The sequence below is a fragment of the Polypterus senegalus genome, chromosome 1, assembly GCF_016835505.1.
Source record: "Polypterus senegalus isolate Bchr_013 chromosome 1, ASM1683550v1, whole genome shotgun sequence".
In the NCBI taxonomy this organism is placed as follows: domain Eukaryota; kingdom Metazoa; phylum Chordata; class Cladistia; order Polypteriformes; family Polypteridae; genus Polypterus; species Polypterus senegalus.
Window position 1 is genome coordinate 320635378 of NC_053154.1, and position 20915 is coordinate 320656292.

A 20915-nucleotide genomic window follows, 5' to 3' on the forward strand; every position below is an offset into this window, starting at 1 on the left:
AGTATAACTAAAGAAAGGAGAGATATGATTCTTTGAACATATAGACTAAATTAGGCAAATTTATTAAAGTACAGTATATTTCTACTTACCATATCTTCTCCACAAACCCAGGGTGGTGTTCTAAAGGAAATAACAGGCAGAAAAGTCACAATTTCAAGCCAGCGAATGAACAGTTCCTCATCTGTAACGAATTCATTTGACAGTGAACCACCTAGAATAAATACATAAAAAAACAATTATTTTGGTACATACCTGTATACTATAAATGCATTAGCAACAAATGTTATAAGACCTGCTATGGATATGGACGTGCATATTTTTGTGTTTAATTTAAAGTTGTAGCTTACTAGCTACACATTATAAACCCCATAAATATTTATCCTCTAATGATCTACAGCCTTCTTCTATAATCATTTATATTCATTTTTTCCCACATCAAGCAATACTCAATACCTTCAAATAACAAAGCAAAAATGGGATTAAATATTAAATATGGGATTCTGTACTTAGTTAAAACCCCTTTGGCAGCAATTACAGTCAGGAGTCTTGCTATTTCTGACACGGCAAGCTTCACACACCCAGAGTTGAGATTTTCTGACATTTTTCTCTGCAGATTGTCTCAAGCTCTGTCAAGTTTTATTTTGGAAATGGTTGGATAACAGCTATTTTCAGGTCTCTCCAGAGATGTTCGATTGTGTTCAAGTTCAGGCTCTGGCTTGGCATCTCAACAATAATGCAATGTGCCATCCTGCTGCCATGAAGAGACAGCACTGTCTCACCATTCATAGATATGCTAAACGTTTTAGTAAAAACAAGCTACACTCTAGTTACTCTCTCTTTAAGTCATAAAGCACGTTATTGACATGCATGGACTCTTCAAGAATAGCAGTATGCCAATAGTATTAAAGGCAGTGTGAAGTGAGACTTAAAATTTACTTTTGTCCCATCTAACAATGAAGATGCTGATTAGGGTTTACAAATACCTGTATAATCAGTCAACAGACTTTTAAATTTTACATGAAACAGTAGCAATTATTTAAAAAAAACAAAAAACCCACCTACCAGCACCCACTAGCCAAGACCTACTCTGGTCCCAGGAAAAAGGATGAAAGAAGAAAAAGGAAAGAGGAGGCAGAATAAGCACCAAGTGAGTGCAGTCATAGGTAAACAAAAAGAAAAGGATCAATATCACTGACCAGTGGCCATCCAGCCCCTTAGCAAATATATGCTGCAAATGCCTGTTCACAAACACTGGTGTTAGATGATAAGTGACACATACAGTACAAGAACTATTAAACCGTAAAATAGCACAAGATAGAGAGTATAACATAGAGAGAATAACCTGTTATAAGATAGAGAGCAAATAATTTCAACCAAGAGATAAGAGTGAGCTTTGCAGCAATGGTGTCTAAAGATAAAAGTCTACATATAAGAGGAAAAACAGAAAGGTCCAAAACAGAGCTGGCTGATGCACATAAGAAGCCCTATCGGCAGAACCATAGTGGGCAGTTAGCATTGGACTTTGATGATTGTGAGGGGGTGGGACCTCCCCTTGGTTTCGGGAGTGAGCATACCTTCAATCACATAAGCAGCACCTATCTGTTATACACAGAATGCACACCCTTTACTTTTCCTATATGGAGCGCAAATAGTATTACTAGTCTTAGATGACTGAGGGCTGGGAAAACTTGAGGAGACTGGGTCGTCTTCACTTACATAATTATCATCCCTCTGTGTATATACTGTACTAAGGACTTTATGTAGCGTATGCTTTTTAACTTTCATAAATGGTGACCTGGTGGCTCAGGCTGTAATCACCATTCCAAATTATTTTGGTACATTTCCTAAAGTTTCAGTGGCAGACTGAACAATGGTTCAAAAAAACAAATTACTTTTAGTAGAAAGCTTGATGAAACTGCTTTTATCAATAGCTACTAGGAAACAAATGTACTGGATATGTGCAAAGGCTAAACTTCAAGATTCATTGAATATGCTACCTAACACTTCATAAAGCAAGAAAATTGAATGCATGGAAGGATTGCTGCAAGCCTGGAGGTTACTGTACTGTGGTGGGTCTTATATGGAATCTTAGATGTGAGTTCCTTTATGTCAATTATTACTCTGGGAGTTTCTGACACTTGTCTCATGGGGAAAAATAAATTTTGTTTTGTTTTTGTTTGTTTTATGTTTTGTATAAGGTTACAGCCTTTCTTTGATCTAATAATTGAAGGACTGGGAATTGTATACACATGAATGAGCTATTTTGTTTGGGATTAAAGCAATAAAAAGAAAAATAAAGCAATGCAAAACAACGTTTTATTATCAGCCAAAGTAAAACTAGGAAGCGTAAAATTGAAGGAAGTGGCCTACAGGACCAAACTTTGTTTTTTAAAATACTGTGTTATTGGTTAAATATTAGCATATTAGAATATTTTATTTTTTTTATAAATCTACCAAGAATTTTGAGAAGTTTAAAAGTATATTGTGAGTAAAAAGTATATTTAGTGATTGTATTAATAAAGAACTACAGTCTATTTTTCGGAAGACTTTCTGTGTTTGAGCAGGTTTAGTAAAATATTTATCATGAATCCATCTATATATCTATGTATCTGAGTTCAAAATATGCAAAGATGAGTAAATGTTTTCAATGCAGAAACCAAGGGATACTTGACATGGCTAAATTCAAGCAACTTAAATTGTCTAGCACCATTCCACAAGGGATTATCCTAAAGTAAATATACATTAATGTTTGTTACTTTGTGCTTCTCTGTATCCAAGTTAAGAAATATTATTTGGGTAAATTAAATAAATGCATATTATAAAAGCATACATAATTTATAAAAAAACTGGTATCTTTATTCACCCTTTTAACCCACTAGTGACAAAACAAGGTCGTAAAGAAATAAGGCCTACATTAACACCATCAAGTACAAAGCAGGATCCAACACTGGACAGGCTAACAATTTATCACAAGCAACACTCACTTACACAACCACAACAGGCCAGTTTAGAAGCCTCAAGTAAGTTAACAAGCTCATACTAGGAGCAAAGCAGGAATTCAAGAGAAAACCTCTGTGGACACAATTACAATTTAAGGCAGACACAGCATCCTTCTTAGCACATGCAGACTATCCAATTCTGCTGTCCTTTCTACAACGTCTGACAGTGAAGCCACCTTTTGCAAATGGCATTAATCTAAATCAATACTGCGTGGTCTAAAAATAGCCAGCAACATCTGACTGAGGCTGTGCTTGTAATGTAATAGTCAAAACAAAAACTTTGCCACAGAATATGAAACTTTCTGCAAGCTGTAAGGCAACAGCTAATTGGGATATTCATTACTGTGCAGAGCTACAACTGTTAATAAATAGCTGCTTCAGAATACAACTGCTAGGTATTTGTATTTATAAACAGTGGGGCAACTTTAAGACCTATATCTATTACAGAACATATTCTATATCCGTACTTTTATACCTCCCTGTCCACACAATAAATCTATCTATTATAGAAAAATCATATTTCCACCTATACATCTATCCTAATATTTATTTGTTACTGTATATTTAATATCTGCAGTGGGCTGGCACCCTTCCCGGGGTTTGCTTCCTGCCTTGCGCCCTGTGTTGGCTAGGATTGGCTCCAACAGAGAATTGACCTTAAGTAAGGGGGCAGCTATGGGGTGCAGCTTCTTATTATACAGCATCTTTGGTAGGTCATGGAAAGGCCAAAGTGGACTGGTGCATATCCTATGATGCCAAAGGTTGTTACAGCGGATGGATGGACATGGATGTCTAAGAGCTAGTTGAGATTAACATCCCCTTTTTTTCATCCTCTTGCCTAAAACACAAGGTAACACAGCAGCAGCACTCAAACACCATATTAAATATGTTATGACAGGTCTTGGGTGCTGAGAAAAAAAAAATCATATTGTATATGATAGTGGTTAAGGCATTAAACTTTATTCCAAAGTTTGACAGTTTATTTCTCACCTTGTACTCACTGTGTAACTTTAAGTAAATGTCTTGACCTGTCTGTCTGTGCTACAACTATAAAGCACAGTAAAATTGAGTTTCACTGCAGAAAAATGCTGCATAAAATAAAGGTTGGTTAGTTGTTTACTGTATGATTTAAGGAACTATAATACACATATTTTAAAACAATTTGAGAACATTTATACTATAATTATATTACATATATTATTACCTACTGCATCAGGAATGAAGAAATTGTATCCCAGAAGACTGTAGTGTAGAACTGAAGGAATAATGCCCTTTAAACCAGAATAGCTCCAGTCAGACTCCAGTGGGGTCATTCGAACAAAAACAGGTAAGTGGCTGGATCTGAAAATACAACAACATGAAGCATCTTATCTGAATTATTATTATTATTATTATTACAGAATGAGTATCCCTAATATGAAATGCCTGAGACCAGAAGTACTGTATTTCTAATATTTCTTGATTATGGAATAATTGCACATACATAATGAGCTATCTTGAGGACACACATGATCAAGCAGGGAAATGCAGCCAACCAGCTAAATGAGAACTCACGCATATAATAATTCATATCACCGAGATGTTACAATTTGTGTTGACAGATAAACATATTAAACCTCAAAAGTAATGAATATTATGCACAGACTCTATTGAACTTGTAGTTATTTTTAAAGAGGACCATTGCTGTGAATTTGTACTGAAGAATGTTTTTGTTTTTTTGATTAATTACATTAGCAAAGAATACAGGCTTAAGATACTTAAAGTACACACAAATTGATTTTATTACTAAAAGTACGATGCAAGGTGATCCCCGTGACCTATAACTGAACTAACATGTCTTAAAAATAAATGCCTATATACATATAAATAAATGTAAATATGAACTATCAAAACACATAAAGATGGTTACAAGAATTTGTTTGCCCAGCAGTACAGGAACAGCTCACTGTTTACACCATACCCAATTTATTTAATTTAAATTTTCATTTGCAGGCTATTATGATACAATGATGTCATCACAAATGAACTGTTTATTGTAGGGATGTTCTGATCAGATTTTTAAGGCCGATACCACTCACGGATCTCAAGTTACTTGATCGGCCGATTACAGTTTTTTTTTTTTTTCCTTTTCAGTTAATCCTTTTAAAAAATGTTTTACACTAAGCTCCTACATAACCAGATACATTGAACATTGAGACATTGTTCAATATTAAAGTGTGTACTGCCTAAATGTAAATATACATGCTTTTTTAGGTTTAAATCATTTTAATCATTAATTGCTCTACAGCCTTTTTTCTATCAAAATATATATTTACCACATTTACAAAGATACACTAAAAATAAGTGTATCTGCTAGACCTGGGATTCTCAAACTGCGGCTTCAGGTTTTTGTTCCAACCAGATTCCTAATCAGTGACAACACCTGACATTGCTGATCTCATTTAATTAGTTGGTATTTTTTTCTCTTATTTTACATTCAGAAAAGCACAGCAGCATGATTTTACATTTATAAGACATTTAGAAATATTTCTGCTTTTGCTATAGTTTTAAATGCTTAACTCTCTTGGTTGATTTCATTATATTTTGCCCTTTCTCTGTGCAGTTTTCGCCTTTCATTGTATCTTATTAATGACAATTAAAAATGAGCACAGCAGACACCCAGGTAAACAACACGGAAAAATCAAAGGCTGCAAATACTTTAGACCCAGTAATTAGTAAATAATGGATTAATTAAACAATTAGAACACCTGGAAAAGTAGAATGAAAATTAAGATGAAAATATTGTTAAAAAGAAAAAAAATACATTATTCCCATAGAACTGCTTGATACATTAATTTTTTTTTTTAACCAAACTTAGTTTTCTAATTTCTATATTGTTCCCAACACACAGAACTTCAGAAATAACATCACTTTATTAGCCCAGGAGTTCAATTAAAAACAGAAGCTGGTTGGAACAAAAACCTGCAACCACAGTGTGTCCACAGGGTCGAGTATGGGAAGCACTGAGCTAGACATTCGTTATTCATCCATCCATTTTCCAACCCGCTGAATCCGAACACAGGGTCATGGGGGTCTGCTGGCGCCAATCCCAACCAACACAGGGCACAAGGCAGGAACCAATCCCGGGAAGGGTGCCAACCTACCGCAGGACACACACAAACACACCAAGCACACACTAGGGACAATTTAGAATCGCCAATCCACCTAACCTACATGTCTTTGGACTGTGGGAGGGAAGCATGCCGCATTCGTTATTCTTCAGGTGTAATTATAAATATGGATTACCATTTTAATTATGTAGTACTTGTTTCTTAACAAAACGTATAGTGTATAACACACAGCAACAAATAATAAACATAGTTCAAATCTTTAAAAAAGCCACAAATGTATCACAAGTTCATAAGTTGTTTATCAAGATGACATAAGGCTAACATGCTTAACAGGGTTATAAGTAAAAGACACATTTTGGTGTTAAGCAAATATGCCTGTTGTTTATTAAGCGGCAATTTCAAATTTGTGTTTATCTTTTCTTTTTGTAAGCTGCTGCACTTAAAACAAGCTCACTGTTCAAACTAAAACGGTGTCCGTTTTAATTGAAGAACTAAATAAAAAAATCTGAATTCAATAAAGTAGCTTTTTTTTGCCATTTGTATAATTACAAGACTTCTCTGATTCCTTTTTCTCAGTTTATTACTCCACTTTCTTTAATGTAAAGGATAATATTGCAATCACCACTTGCTCTCTGCCTCCACTCACAGCTCTACGACAACATTACCATACATTATTAGAAAAGAAGGGGCTGAAAACATCGATTTTTGTGATCAGTCTATTATCTGATTGGCTCTTTTTTAGTGAAAATCAGCCAATTTAGATAAGCGGACGATCATTTGGAGCATCCCTAGCGTAGTGTTTTGTATTCATGAGGTGTCACTTTGGTTAAAATCTGCCTGTGACTGAGAAGTAGTAGACATGTCATAAAAACTAGGTGACGTGAGTTAAACCTACATTTAGCACTGACTACCAGGATTGGTTAGAAGTTACAAAATGCTACAAGCCTAGTCATTTTCAAAGCCATCCTGTAGGTTTCCAATACCTGATTGCATGCAAGCTTGATCCTCTTCTTACCATACGGAAGACATACTAAATTCCAGATACTGTATATTGTGACGCGTGACACCTTGAACCCAAAAGACATGGCTGAGTCTAAGGATTTCAAGAAAATGAGCTTTATTCAGCTTGAAACAGGAATAGCAAGGTTATTTATACAGCAAAAGGGGCGGGGCCAGTGACAGGTCAGTGGCCAAGATATAGTGTTCCCCACATCATCCTTTGGGAGAAAGACACATTGTGTGAGGAGGTGGTGAGCTTGCCATTACCTCTGTGGTGCTGCAAACCTGCGGTTGCCTCCGTGATTCCTCCTTGTCTATGAAGTAAGAAATTACATTGACATATACAAAATTAAAGGGTGAGCCAAAATGAAGTACCACATTTCCCAAGGTCATTGCGCGAGGCAGCTGAGTGGGTTGGGGTAGGAGATCCCTTTTAGTTTTCAGTCAGCAACATGCCTTGGTCCAGTGCACATGGTGCATTCGCTGTCAAAGCGTTCTTCAAAAACAATGAATCCATCATCACTATGCAACGTGCCTTCTGAATGCACTTCAGCATTCCTCCTAATTGTGACATCCCAAATCGGAAAAGAATTCTTCAGTGGGTGGCTAAATTTAGACAGATGGGTACAACACTGAACAGAAAATCTGCAGGCCATCCTTGGACCATACTAACTCCTGAAAATATCCAAGCTGTAAGGGCATCAATTTTACACTCTCCTAGATGTTCAGTGCCCAAATATGCTTCTGCCTTAGGCATTTCTAACACGTCTTTGAGGAGGATTTTGCATGAGGGCCTGAATCTCTATCCATACAAAATGATGTTAGTGCAGGAACTCACAGAGAGAGACTGAGAGAGCCATAGAGAGTTGTGCGCGAACATTCCGTAAACCATTCATTGAGATGCCATTATAAAACCCTTAATAATCCAATTGTTCAAGCCAGGTCTTAAATAACAAGTAAAGCAAAGCCTGTCATTTAGTTTTTATTGTTATTTATTTTTGACCTGGTTTGTTAACTTTTAAAGCCTATGGTTATTTACAAAATAAATTTGTTATCAGTTGTCTTTGCAAATTTAGGTAAAGGTATGAATGACTCTCATTTCCCATCCATTAATTTCCATTAAACTTCTGCACGTGCCTTTGCAATAAATAACAGCACTTAGGCATTAAGCAAAATTTACAGTTCATTCATTTTTGGTCAGCCCAATACTAACAAAGTCATTCCATTGTATACAAAAGCTTACAAAACCCCTTTCTTTTCTGATGAAGACGGTCTACTATATCCTGTAATTTTATTAGTGATTTAATTTTTCCTCAAGGATGCACCATGATTTGTGCTACTGAATATAACTTTTCAATTAGAACATAGTTTTCATAAAATATTTAGAGGGACAAAGTCTTATTCAATATCTACTCTGTCTACACATTTGTCCTTTGATTCAGTATTTGTGCCCATGCCTAGGAGAGTTATGGAGGAGTTCCATTATAAAACTGGTATTTTTGTTCATTCTAATTTAAGATATCAATGCAGCGGTGATACAGTAAAACCTCATCAAGGTCTTAATTAAGATTTCATATATCAACACTTTGATAACTGTGATGTAATGGCCATTTGAATAATGAATTTAACTTTTTTCTTTGCACTTTTCTACAATTGATTTTGATATCCCCAAAGTAAAATATATTGACTTCTCATTTGACAAACGTTTGTGCTCAAATACAATCCAATTTAGATTTTTTAAATTATTATAAATTGAACTTTAACATAGAAAACTCAATTTCAAAATGCTTAATATCTAAGAATTTTTTTAATTTAGTTGTGGAAAATTCTCTTCTATATTTATTGGACTCCATCTTGCTGCTTATCTGGTCAATAAGACCAGAATTAATTTACGCTTAAAAATGCTTTCTTTGTTTAAGCATACCTTGTCCCAGCTGTCATAATCGATGATTTCCCAATTCTGGATGCTAAAGCAGCTAAGAGACCAATGTATTCATCCCCAACCAAAATTTTAGGCGCATTCAGACCATGTTCTGTAAAGAGGTTGCCTTCTCCACCTTCTAATGTGATATATTCCATTCCTAGCTTCTCTTGACATTTGTTCACTCTGTCCAAAAACCAGCTGACTGCAATGTGATTTGTGATGTTTAGTTTCACAGAAAACTTGCCCTTCCATTTTGTCAACAATGGTGCCTAAAAGAAAAGAAAATAGAATATAAAATTTCCACTGAATAACTTTGAAAATAAAGATGGCTCCAAAACAACTGTAAAAAATATTGAACAATACAAAAATACAGAATTAACTGAAGACTTTATTCTTCTTTTCACTGGTGGGTTCAGAAAGTGATCAACTTATAGACAGTTTTGTGGGAAAAGCCAAATACCTGGTCTACATTCTCAGAGTATTCAGTCTGGTTCAACTAAAAAAAAAATCTACAGCCAAGTGTGCACATTCGTCTGTCATCATGATTTATATTGTACAATATTGTATTGAGGATTACTTGTGTTCTGTTCTGTGTGTTGTATTTACCCACTTTTATGACACCCACTGCCTAACCTACCAGTAAAGGGATCTCTCTTAGAACTGCCTTTTCCAAGGTTTCTTCCATTTTTTTCCCTACTAGGGTATTTTTGGGAGTTTTTCCTTGTCTTCTCAGAGACTCAAGGCTTGGGTGCCTGTTAAAATTAGGGTCACTTCTTATGTAATTTTGGGATATATAAAAATAAACTATTTAAATTTGTGTTTTCTCTTCCTCAAGCTGTTTGGTATGGCTAGAATTCTTTCAATGTTCTCCTGGATCCTTGATGACTGCCACACTGCGTGACCATGTTGTGAAGTGATGGTAGCTGTTCCTAATAAATGAGGCCTAGGTACATGTTTAAAATTTTTGTTTTTCAGGATTATTTTTGGAATTGCTTCTTGCTTTGATAGTCTTTGATTATGCTACGGTTTTGGATTTCTGTGGGCACATTTATTTTGTGTTTTAATTTAGTGTTTAGCATGGTGGGGTTTCTAGTGCTCAACTGATAAAAGTAGGGTCAGGTGAGTGAAACAAGACTTTGTAAACTATTTTATTTTCTTTCAATAGATTAGTATTGGGGAAAAATTATTTTCTTTTTCCACATGTTGGACCCTTTGATGTCTTACTGTGTAATTAAATTGAAGCGACCCAACGTCATGATGGCCCTATGTAAACAGTTTTATTTACATGCTTTCTTGTTATAACAAACAGACACATTCTAATACCAGCATTCTTCAAAAGATGATCTTTTTAGCAAAATGAATCTTCAGTGCACCATTTCTAAACAGGTCATGGCACTATGTTAAAAAAATGGATATAACAATATTCAATAAAACACAATGTTGGTTTTTCAAGACTTAAACAATGGGTTCATGCTAATTTTTAACTACCTTTTTCTTGTTTGTAGACATTTAGTGAGGAACATAGTCATTTACTTTAATATTAGTATTTAAGTTTTCGAATGTGACAGGTGTACAGAATGACTTTGAGAAAAGCTGCTGTGGTTTAGAGCCGAATGCTTATATTTTCAAAGACTACACTAATTCCGTTTTTATCATTTTGGGCTGTATATTGTCCAGGAGACATATGGCAGCCTTTAGAGAATCACAGAGCAGAAATAAGCACTTATTAATTTAATAGCTTGCTGTAGAAGGCCAACAATATGCAAGTTTATCCTGCATACGATATGCATGGATGGCACAGTGACATCACATACATGTGATGAATATGATGCAGGTGAAATATTGTGACACTAAATTATTATTTTTTTTGTGGAAGTATGGTTTTCCTTTTTTCATATGTATGGATGGAAAACTAATAAACATTTCAGCGAGTTCATCTTTTTAGAATGTCCAACAAATTACACAAACACATTCTTTGATAAAATTGTCATCTACAGGAAGTCTAGAAACAAATGAGCATTTCATAAGTATAAGGCAGGAAAAGAGTCATATGAGTAAATGTATAAGTCAGTGCTTCCCACAGAAATCTGATATTGTAGTGGTGGCACCCCTTTTTTTTGGAGATATAAAAAAATGTCACTGCTTTCATCACATGACCTTCCCATCATGTTTATGCACTTGAAATTACTGTTTTTGTGGTTAATACAGTACATATATTAAAAATGCTCAACAGTTATGCTGAATTATTACTACTTTGTATAGCGTTAACATGGGTTAAAAAAAAATAGAAAATTAAACTTAACCAATTATTTTTAATAACAGTAATAAAAATAACAGTTACAGACATTAGTTATCATATTAAAAGCAGTAAAAGCAAAAATAAATTTCCTATTAAAAAACTGTTTCTACGAATAAATAAAAAATTAAAATTGATGCTGTAATAAACACAGATAAATGCAGCTGCACAGTCAAAAGACATTCATCCCATTACATATGAGCAATGCATTTTTTTTCTTGTTATGAACACATGTACAATAAGCATATTCCCAAAGTTTTGATGGGTGTTGCGGGAGTAATGTTAAGATGAAACAAAGAAATGAAAGTTGCAGCGGGATTCTTTTAACAAAAAAAGACACAAAGCTGTTATATAATTTAAATGCCTGTAACAAGTCAATATAAAGTAAAAGCTATGTTGATGGCTCTTACTGAAAGTGTAAAACAGCATATATTGTTGTTGGGTTACCCTATTACTCCTTGTACAGTCAAAATAACAGAATAACTATAACAGATAAGGCTGGTTTGGAAAATACAAGCAGAAATAGACACAGAGATTGTGTGCAGACACTTCAGTATTGTCCAAAATACACAATATTTAGCTGAACAAATTTTCTTGAATGCATATTTTTGCTTCTTTGTCAGTACAGGAAAATCTGGTTATTATTCTGCAGCTAAGTATTAATAATATGTACAAAACAATATAAATAACAGACATATTTAAATAGCATATGGTATTAAATTGATTTTACATGGACCACTGAAACACCCAAAGTAGGCAGCAACTGTAACTTTAAAGAATGGCAATGAAAAAGCTCTAATAAACTAAATAAAAAATAACCTTCTACATGTACAGTTTTTACAACATGAATTTCAAAAAGCATTTATTGCAGCAGTGTCAGAAACAGTTATGGATTCTCATAATTTATATAGTTTGTAGCAGCAGCAGCAATGGAAGCTTTTCTGTGCAGAAAACAATGAAAGTGCATATATCTGAGTAACATTATAGGATATACTGAGCAACCAGGTAGCTGCAATAGTATTTTATTGGGATGCTTTGCAAAGACTTTTCACAGGGATTTGCCTCAAATGCCTGAGGAGAAATCACCCTGTGATTTACATCTATTATAGTAGCACACGGTAGGCAAATGGATTTTGCTTCTAGCTTTTAGAATATGTATGGATGGAAAAAGTTATATGGCATCTAATAAATTAAATGAACTTTACCTGGATGGGTCAAAAACATGAAAGGTCAGTATGTAACATTTTTTGTAACAAAATTGGTAAAGGAATCAAAAATGGAGAAGAAACCTCACCTGATATGCATCTCTTTGTGAAGAAAGCCAAATGTTTTCTTTACCCTCTTGTAATAAACTCTGGAATTGACTGGTGTCAACACTGGTGTATGGCGACAGGGTAATGGAAATGTTTAGAAGTTTAACAAATGGAAGATCCCAGATTTCTCTTGCTATATGTTTTTTCCTGCCGAAGAAAGAATCATGGTCCTGTTAAAAAAGGGAAGAAAAGAAATATCTTCTCAATGTACTTTAGACAAAAAAAAACCTGGAAGCAGCTGGAACAGCTACCGTTTTAGAGCATGTACCATTACTACCTTGATTATTATCTTATCCATCTCTTCTGAACATACCAAAGTCAAAAAATGACCAGAAAGCAATGCCTTAAATGGGGTATTGGTGAATGACATGATGGTGGAGAGAAGCTCCAGAAGATAGTATTGGGATCCTTATACTCTAGCTTTATTTAAAGTTAACATGATATCCCAAGGTCTTACACGGATTCCCTTTGCTAATGTTGTAACATAAAGTTGTATTTTATTTAAAGTTGAATGGCAACCTTAAATTGGCTGTATTGCATTTATGATTCTGCTTTGTGCTGACCTGGGGGCCGGTCACAGTTAATTCCAGCCATATGCCCGATGCTACAGGCATATGGCCCTGCTACCAGTAAAAAAAAAAACTGGATCAAGATGATTTAGTAAACTAGTGGTTAAATGGATTTTGGAAGGAAAACCATAGCAAAACAGTCTGAATTAACTATTGCATACAATTCACCAACAATCTTTACATAAAATAAATAAATTCTAATTTAATCCAAAAAGTTAAAGTATTTGTTTAGAACTTTCAATATTAATTTATTGCTTCATTGAACTTGATTTTTGAAATTCAACAAGTTGGTTGAACACTGCCAGTCTTATAAGTTTAGCCTTATATTTATTTATTTAATCTTGGTCACCTATTATGTTAAAAGATCAGTGACAGCCAATTTTATCACATGGGAAAATGAGCTCACTAGCTTCTGGTTCTGAAACAAGCATGATCCAGAAGTCCAGACCTGAATGTGGAAATATAGTGATAACTTAATCTCTGAATTTTAATAATTTAAATGAACTCAGAAAATTTCATATGTTTTTTACTTTGCAGATTTTCACCTTTCGAGGAGGGATAACTATACTCTGAGAAATAGGAAATCAGGAACAGTTCAATAAAACAAGAGAGCTTACACTGTAGTTAAGAATGAAGTACTAAAATGTAATAATCAGAACAAAGACTATCTATACAAATAATATTTTAACAGAAAGGCCCTAAGTAATCCTTAACAAATGCTAAATAGCAAGACAAACTTTAGAGTACCTAAGGCTCCAAGACAAATGGCCAGACCTCCCATAATCATGCTATAATTGCTGAGAAACCACTGCTAAAGGACAAAATTAATCTTTGGTTTAATGGATTTACTAAACCAATGCAGGAAACAATACGTTCAGCCCAATAAAAGACCTCTCCAAAAATGGAGAAAAAAAAGCCAAAGGAGGCAAAAAAGTTAGGATCACTGGAGAAGAACAGGCCAGATCATGACAGTACCACAATGAATTCAACTAAAAACTTGCAGAGTGGCGTGGAAAAAATCACCACTTCAAATAAGAGTCTTATGTTAACAGAGACAGCAAAGACCTGTGGCAAATGTTGCCATCATGGACATCTGACCCCTGGATAACCACACATGTACCGTGAGTAGAAGTACAACTATTCTTAAAGACACCACTCCTTGGGAGACATGACCATAACATGTATCATGAGTACGATTTTGGAAAAATATCTCACTGCACATTTTTAACTAAAATTGCCATTTAAATTGAGATAATTTTCTGTTTTAAGTATACAGTATATCAGAGATGAAAGTAATCATGAAAAAATTAAGTTTAAACATTTTTAACTATCAAAGCTATTGTCACAAAAGAACATTGCAACAACAATTTATTTTTTATATAGCTCAAAATCACACAAGGAGTGCCACAATCGGTTTTAACAGGCCCTGATTTTTGACAGCCCCCTGGCCTTGACTTCATAAGATGACAAGAAAAAAAACCCCTAAAACTAATTAAAACTAATTAACTGAAAGTTACTGTATATAAAGAATAATTAGAACATCCAGTGAACACATCACTGTAATAGTCAATCCTACTAGAAATAAATACATAACTGAATATCTCAGCATTCCGCATATTTAGAAAACAACTTAATTAGCCAACATATTTAAGATGAAAGAAATGTGTTTTTGTAATGTGCGCTTTAAGTGACATGCTAGAGTCAAAGATAATACCTAGATTGTGGGCTGTTTCAGTAAAACTAACTGTAACTCTAACTGAGTTAAATAAAGACAAACTATTGTTGTATCAGCATCTTTCTCTCCAATAATTAACATCTCTGTTTTATCTGTGTTTAAAGGCAATTACTTCTTATCCATCCACGACTTTAATTCACTAAAACATATAATTAAGGACAGCATCTGAGAAATGTCATTTGTTCTAAAAGAAAGGTATAACAGTGTGTCATCTGCATACAAGTGAAATTTAGCACTATGTTTTCTAATGACAAATCCCAGTGGAAGCATGTAAAGTGAAAATAGTAAAGATCCTAGTACTGACCCTTGTGGGACACCATATCTTACTTTTGCTTATAATAATGGAGTACGGTCAGCACATTTCTGTATGTACAGGAATCGATTTGATAAATAAGAACTAAACCAAGCAGGGACATTGACTGTAGGCCCAATGTCATGTTCCAATCTGTGTAGTAAAATGGAAAGGTCAATAGTGTCAAACGATACACTTAAGTCTAACATCATATTTACGGCAGCATTTCCTTCATCAGAGAATATCAGAATTTCATTTACAACATGCGTTAGTTCCATTTCTGTACTATAATCAGTATGGATGCCAGACTGGTATTTCTCAAAAAAATTTTAATGTGTAAAGTGTAACTGAAGCTAGAGAGAAAGGGTCAATTCGATATGAGTCTATAATTATTGAAAATATGTTGGTCTAGGTCCAACTTTTTAATTAGAACATTAGAAAAATCTAGATGTGAACAGGCCATTCAGGCCTACAAAGCTCACCAGTCAACATGAACCCATAAGACCTCTTACTGTACAAATGGCCTAGCAGGACATCAATAAATTTAATAACTAAATAAATATTTCCTACCATAAAATAATATAATAATATCACATTTTTGCCACATAAAGTGCAGACTAAATGAATTAACAAAAAGGTATAATAATACTATTGAAACATTTTATTTATATAGTACCTTCACCAGAAAAAGACAACAACAACAGGGTACATATTGTCAAACAATAAATAAAAATACATACAGGATATACCAGCTTTAAAATACAATAAGAGACAACAAAGCAGAACAATATAGAAAAATACAAAAACTACAAGAAAACCCTTAACAAACAACATAATTTTCCTGCCTTGTGCCCTGTGTTGGCTGGGATTGGCTCCAGTAGACCCCCGTGACCCTGTGTTCGGATTCAGTGGGTTGGAAAATGGATGGATGGATGGATAATTTATATTACAAACACAAATCTTACTGGACATCTGGACAAAGGGGGCAAGCAGAAAGAATGGTCAGAATGTCAGAGTAAGTTAAATGCCTTCCTGAACAAGTGAGCTGAAGGATTGTTTGCTGAAGGAATTAATTCAGCTGATCTCATTAATTTAGGGAAGTTGTTTCAAAGTCTGGGCACTACAGAGTTGAAGGCTCTGTCACCCATAGAACGCAAGTTAGTTTGGGGCACAATGAGACTGCTAAAATCAGTGGACTTTAGTAGGTGAACAGAAGCATAGTAATGGAGTAGGTTACTGATGTAGTTTGGTCCAAGGCCATTTAAATCTTTACAGGTTATGAACAGAATTTTATTTTCAATCCTGAAAGACAAATGGAGCCAGGGAAGGTGGAGCAGAACAGACGATGTGCTTACTGCTGCGGGTCTGTGTTAGGACTCTTTCAGCAGAGTTCTGAACCAAATGGAGGTGTGATTACAGATTAGCAGGGGTGTGTTCCAGGAAGTTATAATAGTTGATATGGGATGTAATAAAAGAATGGATAAGTTTCTCAGCATTGGAAAAGGAGACAAATCAGCGAACACAGGATAAGTTACGGTGGTGGAAGCAAGTTTCTTAATGTGATTTATGTAGATAGAACAAGAAAGGGAATAATCAAAAATGGCATCTAGAGCTCTAGCAGCAGATGATATCATCACCAAGAGTGATGGAAAAGGAGCTGATTTCTTAAGCTGAGCTTTAGTGCCCATTAGCATGACTTTAGTTTTGCTAGTTTAATTTTAAATAATAATAATAATAAAAATTAATTATATTTATATAGGATTTATACTCTATCCAGGTAATGATTTCAGTTGTGAGCTCAGAAAACTCTTACGAACTTTCACTTTTAATACTGAAATATATCAAAGTAAGCAAAACAGAAAAAAAATGATAACCCAGTCCAAAGCTTATTCAGTAATAATATAGCCAAGGGAAAGCAAGTAGATACAGAAGAGCAGAGGGACAAGGACAGAGCCCTAAGGAACTCTTTGTGTGACTGGCACTGAGCTTGACCTGCTGTGGCCTAGACTAACAAATACTTGTCTATCAGTGCTTTGCCATTGATAGATCTGGTGACAAGGCGATGTTAGTGGTTGAGAGTTTGTTGTATGCAGAGAGTTAATTTCAGTACAATGCAGATTTGGCATGTTGACACAGAACAGCAAATTCCAGAAAAAGTGCTGCTTGTAAACTACTCAGTCGCAACCTGGCAATGGTGATGTCCTGGTCCATGGTGTACATATTTTTGATTTTTCACAATATCATTGCCTTTTAGGATATTCCAGTCTGACTTCTTACTCTGGACAAACTATTTAATATGCACAAGTTTATTGCAAGAATATTTTTGTGTAGTGAAAAGTTAAATGAAAAGTATTTAACTGCGAAATAGCATGCTGACAAAAAAGCAAAGCAACACAACGGAAAAGGTAAGATGGCAAGAACAATGCAGCAAGAGTCCAGTCCACAAACCAATGCCACTGGAGATTTGATTAATTAAAAAATAGAAAATAACATAGGATGGACGAAAAAGATAATTACCAGAGCTCAGGGGTTCCAGCACAAAGTCATGGTCAGTCAACAAGTCTGATTGCTCTAGCACTACAAGCCACGAAGGAAAGACGATGACAGAGGTGGAAACAATCCACTCAAATGTCCCAAAACACAACAAAAAGTACACAAAAAGGCAATCAAATTGTCATCAGGGCCACCAAGAAAGACTAACGTGTGCATGGGTATCAGTTCATTTCTCTAGTTGAAGCACATACAGACAGAGCCGAAAGTGACCCAGTATGCACATTTTAACGAAAAGTGCGATTCACAGAGAAAAGCAGCAGCGTGTGCCAGCATACCCTCCTAGTGAGATCATATTAAAATAAGGATCACTAAGGATTACAAACATACTGACTTTATAACATAAATTAAAAACCACATGGATGCAGGTCACATTTCTTAGGTATTTTAACATTAGTGGCAATCAGCAATGCTAACCACTGTTTAAGAAATTAGATTAATTGAGTTTAATTTTCTATAGTACTCTTCATGGAGTTCAGGCATACAATGGAGTACAATGACAAGTTCAAGTAAATGCAGTTACTAAATAAACAAATTACTAATTACATAATGAGTACAAATAAAGACACAGAGTTGTTTAAATGGACAGGAAAAAAAGTGGTTTTATTAACATAAACGGAACTTAACAATATTCGTCCTTTAATCAAATTGTTGAACTAAGTTCAATTGACAATGTAGGACTGTCACAATTACAAAATTTCAAACATCAAAATAATACTATGAAAAGTACTGACATTCGATATAATTTTCAATACAGCGTACAGTACATAATTTAACACAATAATAATGTATTTACATAAATGCTTTATGCATTAATAGGAATTCCCCAGGGGGATAACAAAAAGCCAATGAAAATATCATGGCTTGCCCTGTCCAGCTTAGCATGTGGTCACTGCAATTCTAATCAAGATAAGCAGAAGGACGCAAGATGAATTACCAGGGCCTCCATGATCCAAAGTAGTCACAATACCAATAATATATTGAGCATTGCTATTCACTTCAATTCACTGCAATTTACAATTTAATTTGTTAATCTGATTTATGTTGAAATCATAAAAAAAAATCTGTCATCCTATTACACCAAATAAGGAAATTAAAAAGTAATCTGTCATATTTTTTTAACATGGAAATGAATTTCAAGTATCTCAGAAATCTCCACAGAAATATTCAGTTACAGTCCATACAACATGTATTAGTACATTTAAAATAAATAAATAAATAAATATTTTACACACACTGTATATATGACGTTAACATGCTGGTTTCACAAACAACTCATTAAAGCTTCATCCCCTTGTTGATTCAAACTTGTTCTTGAATACTGATAAAAGTTCCATGGTAACTTATCTTTCTTTGTAGTAATAATCACAATCTGCTTTAATCTGTCTGAACATATTACTGCACCACCTATTTTCCTTCACTGTTTAAATGATAAATAATGCAAAAACTGATGATTTGATTAATAGGTTTGATATGGCACAAACCTGTTATAAATAAATCGATCAATCAACCAACAAACCAAGCTGTACGCCACGCACAAATCTCTTAACTAGTTTGCTTTTTGTCTTGTTTACGTTTCCTTGTAGGAGGCTATTAAAGTTAACATCTACAAGTCAGATAAGAACTAAAGATGTTTATATTCAGTTTCAGCCATTTATGTGCCAGATTCTGCATACTAAACTTTGATGAGAAATAGCAATCAAAAAAATAACTATTTAATTCATATGATTAACACAATTTGATGTGAACTGCAACAAACCTATCATAAAGTAAACAAACAAGCAATCAAATAAACTGGTCATTACACCCTTCATATGCTTTTTCATATTCTAGAATTGAATTACAGACTTAGACACACCAGTATGAGAGAACACAAAAAACTTGACAAATGACAGGAGACCATTCAGTCCACTGTGCTAGTTTGTTTAGCTAATAGCTAAACTATCCCAAAATCTCATCCAGTTACTTCTTTAAAATGTGCTACTGTGTCTGCTTAAACTACGTGACTCGGTAGTTTGTTCCGGATTCTCAGAATGTTTTGCATAAAGGAGTGGTTTCTGACTTCAGTCTTTAGATGCCCTTCTACTTAATTTCCACAAGTGAGCGAGTATGCAAGAATATAACCTGTAGTAGACAAAAAAGTCAAAAACAGGATGTGCTAAACTAAAAGCAAAGGGTGAATGCAATAACAGCATTTAAGAAAATAAGCTTATTGGCTCACTGCAAAAAAGCAGGTTATCTGCTTACATACTGTAGTATTTAAGAAAAGGTTAGAAAATGTACCCAAAGCATGGCATTTATGTTTGAAGGTTGTGCAGGCACTTCAGCCTTCAATAGTATGAGTTTAGTAGGTAGGTTTTAAGACCTATTTAGTCCATATCTGGGTTACAGGGACCAAAAGCTATCTCACCAGGATTGGGCATAAGGCTGAAAACAGGCCTGGACAGGATTCTAGTCCATAACAAAGACCACTCTCACTCATACACACTTAAAGATACACACCATATTGGCACCCAGTGACAATTTGCAGTTGACAACATTCCCTAAATAAAATATGAATGAATAAAAATATTTGTAACTAATTACTTTTTTGCTTGAGCATGTATGGTCATAGTAATTTTCATGAAATGGTACTTGTCTGTTATGAAAAATGTTACAAAATAACAGAAGCGAAAGGCATACCGTATTACAATAGGCCATTTTGGATATTAGGTGAATGTAGAATTCTGCTGGTAACTTATTGAGCGACCAGATTATCAAAGTTGCAAACTTTGACATCTGTGTAACATGTATGCCCACAAATAAAAAAGCATCCCTATTTATTTATGCCTGCTTTATCCTATCATTAAAAGCAATGGTTCAGGACATTGGCAAAAAAAAACAAAAAAAAAAACACTTTCACAAATGAACCCAGGATGCCAACAGTGCTTGAAGTAGAAACAAATAAATGGCAGCACTGTCTGCTTTTTCTGTTTCTTGATTGTCCTGATAATGCTGTTCAAATTTAATTCAATTTCTTAATCAAGACTTCCATGTCAGCATTGTGACCGTGGTTTTTTTTTAACATCAAACTGGGATCTGGGGTATGGGGAGGTCTCACTTAGACTATTGTATTGTACTGTTCTAAA

The 20915-nt window shown here is 34.5% G+C and overlaps 1 protein-coding gene across 3 annotated transcripts in view; it reads right to left on the reverse strand.

Annotated features, from left to right (window-relative positions):
* The window catches only part of si:ch211-236l14.4 (SITS-binding protein), a 180909-nt gene that overhangs the window by 27065 nt on the left and 132929 nt on the right, over positions 1–20915 (reverse strand). For 2 of the 3 annotated variants that reach the window (XM_039737066.1, XM_039737059.1), the window contains 4 exons: positions 12623–12811; positions 9033–9301; positions 4204–4340; positions 90–211 (listed from right to left, as the gene is read on the reverse strand). In XM_039737066.1, the coding sequence (XP_039593000.1) occupies positions 90–211; positions 4204–4340; positions 9033–9301; positions 12623–12811 (717 nt within the window). The remainder of the gene's footprint in view (positions 1–89; positions 212–4203; positions 4341–9032; positions 9302–12622; positions 12812–20915) is intronic. The other variant, XR_005630704.1, reaches the window with a different exon arrangement.